The sequence below is a fragment of the Chiloscyllium plagiosum genome, chromosome 17 (genome assembly GCF_004010195.1).
Source record: "Chiloscyllium plagiosum isolate BGI_BamShark_2017 chromosome 17, ASM401019v2, whole genome shotgun sequence".
Lineage (NCBI taxonomy): Eukaryota > Metazoa > Chordata > Chondrichthyes > Orectolobiformes > Hemiscylliidae > Chiloscyllium > Chiloscyllium plagiosum.
In genome coordinates, this window is record NC_057726.1 from 2,273,306 (window position 1) to 2,282,288 (window position 8,983).

At 44.5% G+C, this 8,983-nt stretch overlaps 1 protein-coding gene across 1 annotated transcript in view; it reads left to right on the plus strand.

The window, feature by feature from the left end:
• The first annotated feature begins 528 nt into the window (after positions 1-528).
• gpatch1 (G patch domain containing 1) overlaps positions 529-8,983 on the plus strand; it is an 81,809-nt gene continuing 73,354 nt past the window's right edge. The window contains exons 1-6 of the mRNA XM_043707501.1: positions 529-632; positions 769-803; positions 1,100-1,237; positions 1,758-1,843; positions 2,849-3,009; positions 6,742-6,839. Of these exons, the coding sequence (XP_043563436.1) occupies positions 529-632; positions 769-803; positions 1,100-1,237; positions 1,758-1,843; positions 2,849-3,009; positions 6,742-6,839 (622 nt within the window). The remainder of the gene's footprint in view (positions 633-768; positions 804-1,099; positions 1,238-1,757; positions 1,844-2,848; positions 3,010-6,741; positions 6,840-8,983) is intronic.

Here is an 8,983-nt window from a genome sequence, read left to right on the forward strand (position 1 = left end):
GGGGGAGGTGGGGGGCGTACGCCCCGGGGGGGAGGGTATCAAGGTCCAAAGGACATGTCCTGTTCTACTTTCTGGGAAACTTGGAATATTATAGCCTGGATAGAATGAATGTGAAGAAGATATTCCCATTAGGACAGACTGTGACCCAGGGCTCAGAATGAAGGTACAACCCTATAGAACTGAGATGAAGAGGAATTTCTTCAGTTGGAGGGTAGTGACTCTTTAGCATTCATTGCTGCAGAGGGCAAGAGATGCCAAGTCATTGAGTGTATTTAAGACTGAGATGGATAGGATTTTGATTTGTAAGGGGATCAAAGGTTACTGGGAGACAGCAGGAAAAGTGTGGAGCGGACTCGATGGACTAAATGACTAAATCTGCTCCTATATCTTATGATCTTATGGTTTGATTGCAGGCAGTTGTTGTGATGATATTTTTGAAAGTGGGAACTGTCACCTGATGGAGGGACTGGAAGTGAGGAATGATAGATAATCCTGAGTTAGGTGAGCCTTTATAGCAGTGTTTATGAGATGGGTTTGGAGAGGGCAAGAGGTGAGGACAGGACTAGGCTGGGAGCCAGTGGACAGCTAGCTGGTTCAGGCAAAAAGACTGGATGTTCTGCTCAGAACCAGGGGTAGTTGTGTGGCTGGAAAAACACAGCAGATCAGGCAGCATCCGAGCAAAGACCAGGAGAATCAACGTTTCGGGCATAAGCTCTTCATCGGGAAACTGTGCTTTCCCAACAACACAACTCTCGACTCTGATCTTCAGCATCTGCAGTCCTCACTTTCTACTAATACATGGGGTAGGCCATCTAGCACTGAGACTGAGATGTGGAAGGGAGGGGTGAGCCTGTGGAAATCTGTGCCACAGAAAGCAGTTGAGGCCAACACATTGTGTTTTTCAGAAGAAGTTTAAAGGGCTGAATGGCCTACTCCTGCTTCTAAGACGTGAGAAGTGGTGATGTTTGGGATTTGGGTTGATGTTCCTCAGTGAGACTTAACATCATCTGGATTAGAACAAGGTGACATTGTCAACAGGAGGTGTTACAGTTTGAATTAAGACTTGTTAAGTTTTAAAGTAGACTTTTTCTTTGCTCAGATGATGAGTCCACTAAGAACCCAGTTCCACTGCACGAGCAGACAGTCAGAGATGAGAAGGGGAGATACAAACGCTTTCATGGGGCATTCACTGGGGGATTCTCTGCTGGGTATTTCAACTCAGTGGGCTCAAAAGAAGGTAAGAAAATCTCTCTTGCAATTCTATGAAATGCAGTTCCTTGGCTGTAAGCGACAAATAATTTTGAGATTCCATGGCTATTTTAATTGAGGCACTGAGCAGCAATTCCAACAAACAGGTTTAACGTTCCACTGTTTTAAAGGAAATGTCATCCTCTGTCACTGCAGTTCATGGTCACAGGCGCACATCAAAAAGCTTTACTTTTGTCTGCATGTGCTTCTTTCTTTTTGGGATTTCCAGGGGATTCCAAATGGCAGGTCTGTTGTTTTATGTTAGTACTTTTCTTTGGATAAGCTGGCAACATGCATTCCTTTGTAATGGGACTGCTCTTACACACCCTGCATCTGAATACATAAAGCTGTTTTACACAGCATGGTCATCAAGAGGGTGTGATGTACTGGGCCTATACCTTACCTTGCATGTCAAATACTGTGGGCTCTGTGGTATCCTGTGTGTCATACATTTTCAGCTGTGCATTGAAAGCTAGCCAGGAGGTTGAAACTTGTTCTTGTCGCTGTAGGATGGACGCCTTCAACGTTTGTATCCTCACGGCAGCAAAAGGCGGATAAGCAAGTCTTCAATCCCGAGCACTTCATGGATGAAGAGGTACTTCACAAGGGGTTTCACTGTAGTTGGGTGGACCGTGATGTCCAGAGAGACTTGGTGAAGTATTAGGAGTATAGGAACAGGGGTAGGCCATTCAGCCTGTTTAACCTATCATTATGGGCAGCACGGTGGCACAGTGGTTAGCACTGCTGCCTCACAGCGCCAGAGACCTGGGTTCAATTCCCATCTCAGGCGACGCTCTGTGTGGAGTTTGCACATTCTCCCTGTGTCTGCGTGGGTTTTCTCCGGGTGCTCCGGTTTCCTCCCATAATCCAAAAATGTGCAGGTTAGGTGAATTGGCCATGCTAAATTGTCTGTAGTGTTAGGCGTAGGGGAATGTATCTGGGTGTGTTGCGCTTCGGCAGGTCAGTGTGGACTTGTTGGGCCGAAGGGCCTGTTTCCACACTGTAAGTAATCTAATCTAATCTTCAATACCATTCAAACCAGTTGTGGCATTTCAAATGTTGCAATGTGTCTAGCCCACAGTAACTTCACTTCTGTTTGTGCCATTGGTAGTCAGAACTCTGCTATTCACAGGAGTGAGTGGAAGAGCTGGTTTATATTTTGTTTTGGAGAAATTTGGGACAACATTTAGTTCCATTCAGAGCTTACAGTGCAGTAGTTCGGCTTTTGTACCAGGCAGATGACAGCTGCTCCACCTGGAGGGAGAGAAGGTGGAATTCTTAAAGTAAAACAGGAAAATATATGTCACTGCAAGGAGGACCAATAAGCAAAGACACAGGTTCAAGGCAATTGGCAAAAAAAAAGATGTGATATGATTAGAATTTGTTCTTTTCATTGATTACTATAATAAAGGTCAATAGATAAAGATTCAAAAGTGACTTTTGAAAATGAATCAACTAAATACTTGGAAAGTTAAGACCTGCAGGTTTTTTGGGAACGATCAGAGGAGGGTGACTAGGTGGAAAATTCCTGACAGTCATGACGGACCACTCAGACCATTCTTTTGATGTAAGATTCTGGGAATTTCTCAATGTTTTTCAGGATCTCAAGGAGCATGGAATTGCACCAAAAGGAATAACAACTACAGATGAGTTTGCCTCAAAGGCTAAAGACAAGATCTGGGAGAGGTCTCGAGCTTTGGCGAGTCTGGTAGCTCCCATTCCTGGGGCCAGCATCTTGGATGACCTGATTGCTCCAGCAAAGTGAGAGAGGGGGAGGGGAGGGACTGACTGTTGAAGGTAAACATTATTCAGCAGCTGTCAATCGCATCAGCTTCATCTCTCTGCTGAATCATTGGCTATGATGACAAAGTAGCTGTGGTTGGGACTAGAAAGCTCAAAGAAAATCTTTCATTGCTCCATTGTCACAGCCTGACCAACACTGCTGCTGCAGTCACTCTGCAGAATGCAGACAGTCCAGTCGGTGTGGGTTTGACCAAGGGAGGATAGACGAGTGGGTACAGGGGTTGAAAATGCCCCTCTGACATTAGCCTTCTGTTGAAGTGTCAGCCACAATATATAAGCACCTCTTTAAACCAATCATTTTATGACGATAAAAGTTTTTCTTTATGTATAATTATCTATCCATCTATTGTAGTGAGATCACCTGAGAGTATAAAGAGGCACAAGCAATAGGAGACCAATGGGCGGAGACTTGCTACTTTGCTTCTCTGATTGTATTCTTTAGTTTATGCCTCTCCCTCCATGAGGTGACGGCCTCTGGCTGCAGGCCAGCTTGTACGTTGTCCTGTTGAGTGTGTCCGTGGGTTGTTGTGGTGAATACACTGTTGTTTCCATCTTTGTCAGGTGTTGACTTTGCAGGGATCACCAGAGAGTGCTCAGGGTCAGAAAGCCTGGCTGGTTTGCCAGGGATCACAGGACATGGACAAAAACCTGAATGGAAGCAGAAGGAAACCATTTGGCCCCTCAATATTCAGTGATCCAACTCCTGTATTCTACATCTTTTAACTTTGACAGTTGATCTTGTATCAGTTGTTGTTTGGGTAAAAGAGTTCCAAATATTACCACTTGCTGTGGGTCAAATCTTTTCCTAACTTCACTCCTGAATGTTCTGGTTCCACCTTTTAGACGATGGCCTCTACTCCTGAGCTCCCAGACCAAAGGGAATAGTTTCCCTCTACCTGTTCTGTGTAATATTGTAAAAATTTTGATCAAATCACTCCTTAAACTTCTAAATTCTAGGGAATGCAACCCTGATTTCTTTACGCTGTCCTTGTAATTTCTGGCCTTGTTCCTTGTCAAACCTCTGGTGTTCTGCTGCCGTTGAGGTATGTGTGATTAATGTGCTGCAGCCCTTAGGATGTGATGTTTTCAAACTGCAGCAATGCTGTGTTGGATCAGGGTTGGAGAGCCAGAGGGGAGGTAATGTTTTGGTCCGCTCTGATTTTTAGTGTGTCACCGTTATCATATTGAGATGATCTTTGGTAGGATCAAGAGTGACAGGGTGGTTGTTATGGGGGTCTTTAACTTTCCAAATCTTGACTGGGAATACAATAATTCAAGTATGTTAGATGGGTCAGTTTTTGTTCAATGTGTGCAGGAGGGTTTCCTGACAGTATGTAAACAGGCCAATAAGGGGCGAGGCCAAATTGGATTTGGTATTGGGTAATGAACCCGGCCAGTATTAGATTTGGAGGTAGGTGAGCACTTTGGTGACAGTGACCACAATTCAGTTATGTTTACTGTTGTGATAGAAAGGGATAGGTGTATACTGCAGGGCAAGAATTATTGCTGGGGGAAAGACCATTATTGATGCAATTAGGCAAGATTGAGGAAGAATAGGATGGGGAGGGAAACTGCAGGGCATGGGCACAGTTGAAATGTGAAGCTTATTCAAGGTCCAGCTATTGCAGGGATGGAGTTGGTTTATTAAGCTGTGGTTTATTAAGCAAGTTGAATCTCTGGTCAAGAGGAAGAAGAAGGCCTATTTAGGACGAGATGTGAAGGCTCAGTTAGGGGGCTTGAGAGTTACAAGTTAGCCAGGAAATACCTAAAGAAAGAGCTAAGAGCCAGGAGGGGACATGAGAAGTCATTGGCGGGTAGGATCAAGGAAAACACTAAGGTTTTCTATAGGTATATCGAGCATAAAAGAATGACTAGAGTAAGATTGGGCCAATCAAAGATAGTAGTGGGAAGTTGAGTGTGGAGTCAGAGAAAGTGTTAACTGAATACTATTTGTCAGTGTTCACATGAAAAAAAGACAGTGGTTGAGGAGAATACTGAGATACAGGCAACTAGATTAGATGGGATTGAGGTGCATAAGGGAGAGGTGTTAACAATTCTGGGAAGTGTAAAAATAGATAAGACCCCTGGGCCGGGGATGGGATTTATCCTCGGATTTCCTGGGAAGCCAGGGAGGAGATTGCCGAGCCTTTGGCATTGATCTTTATGTCGTCATTGTCGACAGGAATAGTGCCAGAAGACTGGAGGATAGCAAACGTTATTCCCTTGTTTAAGAAGGGGAGTAGAGACAACCCTGGTAATTATAGACCAGTGAGCCTTACTTCAGTTGTGGGTAATGTGTTGGAAAGGATTATAATAGGATTTATAATCATCTGGAAATAGAGATGATTAGAGATGGTCAACACAGTTTTGTGAAGGGTAGACCGTGCCTCACAAGCCTTAGAGTCCTTTGGGAAGGTGACCAGACAGGTGGATGAGGGTAAAGTGGTTGATGTGGCATATATGGATTTCAGTAAGGCATTTGATAAGGTTCCCCACGGTAAGCTTTTGCACAAAATACAGAGGAGTGGGATTGATGGTGATTTAGTGGTTTGGATCAGTAATTGACTAGCTGAAAGAAGACAGAGGGTGGTGGTTGATGGAAAGTGTTCATCCTGGAGTTCAGTTACCAGTGGTGTACCGCAAGGATCTGTTTTGGGTCCACTGTTGTATGTCATTTTTATAAACAACCTGGATGAGGGCGTAGAAGGGTGGGTTAGTAAATATGCAGACGACACTCGGGTCGGTGGAGCTGTGGATAATGACGAAGGATGTTGTAGGTTACTGAGGGACATAGATAAGCTGCAGAGCTGGGCTGAGAGGTGGCAAGTGGAGTTTAATGTGGAAAAGTGAGATGATTCACTTTGGAAGGAGTAACAGGAAAGCAGAGTACTGGGCTAATGGCAAGATTCTTGGAAGTGTGGATGAGCAGAGAGATCTTAGTGTCCATGTACATAGAAAGTTGTCACCCATGTTCAGAAGGTATACGGTGAGTTAGCGTTGATTGGTTGAGGGATTGAGTTCCGGAACCAGGAGGTTATGCTGCAGCTGTCCAAAGCTCTGGTGCGGTCGCACTTGGAGTATTGCGTACAGTTCTGGTCACCGCATTATAGGAAGGATGTGGAAGCTTTGGAAAGGGTTCAGAGGTGATTTACTAGGATGTTGCCTGGTACGGAAGGAATGTCTTACGAGGAAAGGCTGAGGGCCTTGAGGCTGTTTGTGTTAGAGAAGAAGGTTGAGAGGTGACTTAACTGAGACATATAAGATAATCAGAGGGTTAGATAGGGTGGACAGTGAGAGCCTTTTTCTTTGAATTGCGATGGCTAGCATGAAGGGGCATAGCTTTAAATTGAGGGGTGATAGGTATAGGACAGATGTCAGAGGTAGTTTCTTTACTCAGAGAGTAGTAGGGCTGGGGAAGACACTGCCTGCAACAGGAGTAGACTCACCGATGTTAAGGGCATTTAAATGGTCATTGAATGGGCATATGGACGAGAATGGAATAGTGTGGGTTAGATGGGCTTCAGATTGGTTTCACAGGGCAGTGCAACATCGAGGGCCGAAGGGCCTGTACTGTACTGGAATGTTCTATGTTCTGTGTTCTTCATCTCATTGACACAGCTGTGATCTGCCTGAAGGTTATTGAATGATTTCACTAATTCAAGGATATAACCTGCCTCAACTCTCACCTAGGATAACAATTGGTGTGCAATTACTACGGAAAATGGGCTGGAAGGAAGGCCAGGGTCTTGGACCACGTGTGAAGAGGAAACTTCGCAGGCAACAGCCTGGTGAGAAATGTTCTAGTACTTCCCTGCTCAATCTCAGCCTAGTTTCAAAACTCAGCAAGTTACAGAGTTTAAAACAAACTTGCATTTTGTATCACCTTTCATAACTTCACAATGTCCTTTAGCTTTACAGTTCCAACTGTCACTTTGAGACGTAGTTACTGTTGTAATGCAGGAAGGTACAGTAAGCTCCGATACAGAGCACAGTTCAGAAAGGGGCACCCGAAGGGGATTGTTTTTCTGTCTAGCCCCCAGACCCTTAACAGACTATTATTTGACAGCAAGAGCTTATACGATTCTCTCCTCTCGGTCAGAGTTGTTGTGCATTCAAATCTCACCCCAGAAAGGAGTGCTGTATGGTTGGCAGTTCTGTCCTTCAGGTGGGACATTAAAAAGGCTGTCTACCATCTGAGTAGAGTTAAAAATCACTGGAAATTATTTCAGAGAGGAACAGGAGAACCGTCCCTAGTGCCTGACCAATATTCATCCCCCATCAAGCATCGCTTAGTGAGTTTACCTGGTCATTATCAAAGCTTTTTGGTATTGCTTTTCCAAGAGAGGATAGAATATTATCCGCTGATCAACTGCTGACTATTAATAGTCTGCTGAAGGGATTGGGCACTGGATTGAGAAAGCAGTCCTCTTAGGGACTCCATTTCTGAACTGTGCTGTGTATCACTCAGTAGACAATAAAAAGGAGGATGGACAGTGTATGTGTGTGTGTGCACACAAGGAAAGGACTCCTGAACTTGGTGCACTGCAGTGAGCTCTCAATGTGGGAATGTGATTCAAGAGCAGAATGCTGCAGGTCTGAAATAAAAAAAACAAATTGCTGGGAATACCCAGCAGATCAGGCAACACCTCCAGAGGGAGAAAGAGGATTAGCATTTCAGGTTGATGGCCTTTCTTCCGAAGTGGGAAAAGTTAAAGACTGAAGAGATTTTGGAACGTGGAAGGGGAGCATTGGAAGAAAAAACAAAGTACAGGTACACAATCCTTTATCCGAAACCCTCAGGGCCAGCTGGTTTTCAGAATTTGGAATTTTTTGGATTTTACAATAAGTGACGGTTTCTTGGTGAAATAAAAAAATTACCAAACAGCAGACGCACCTGTGATTACTACAAGAGCTGAGACAGAGGTGACACCTGCCAGTGCTGGGCCATGCCCCCATGTCATTTCTGAGTGATGTGGGTCGAGTGGGGGTGGAGTTGGGTTAACTGTTTACGTGCCAATCAACCTTATTATGGAGAAACAAACTTCACAAAAAGAACTTTGGATCTCTGAGCTTTTCAGATTTCAGATAAAGAATTGTGGAAGTTTGTGATGGTGTGGAAGGCAGGAAAGATTAAAAGGCAAAAGAGTTGAAAGAGAGTGGTAACAGGAGGATGATACCCTCGGGATGATACCCTGGGAACACTACAGATACCTTTCAGAGGGAAATAGAGTAGGACTTCAAACTTATGCAACAGTGGGGTGGAGGGGATGTTAGAACCTGTGCCCAGAGAATGTGAAGAGGATTAATAAAGTTTTTGGAGTGGGTGTATGAGCTGTTATTAGAGGAAGAGTCTGTAAGGTGGAGATCCAGTAGATGGACAGTCAATTTGTTTTCACTGAGATTGTATCTAGAAAGGATCTCTAACAGAGTAAAACATTCCAAGTTGCTTCACCTCGAGTGTTATCAATCAGAATGTGACACCGAATCACATGTCGAGATCTCGGACCATGGTTATAAATATGTTCAAAGATGTGTTTGAACGAGGGTCTTGAGGGAGGGAGAGAGGATAGAACATAGAACAATACAGCACAGAACAGGCCCTTCGGCCCACGATGTTGTGCCGAACATTTGTCCTAGCTGAAGCACCCATCCATGTACCTATCCAATTGCCGCTTAAAGGTCACCAATGATTCTGACTCTGCCACTCCCACAGGCAGCGCATTCCATGCCCCCACCACTCTCTGGGTAAAGAACCTACCCCTGACATCCCCCCATACCTTCCACCCTTCACCTTAAATTTATGTCCCCTTGTAACACTCTGTTGTACCCGGGGAAAAAGTCTCTGACTGTCTACTCTATCTATTCCTCTGATCATCTTAAAAACCTCTATCAAGTCACCCCTCATCCTTCGCCGTTCCAATGAGAAAAGACC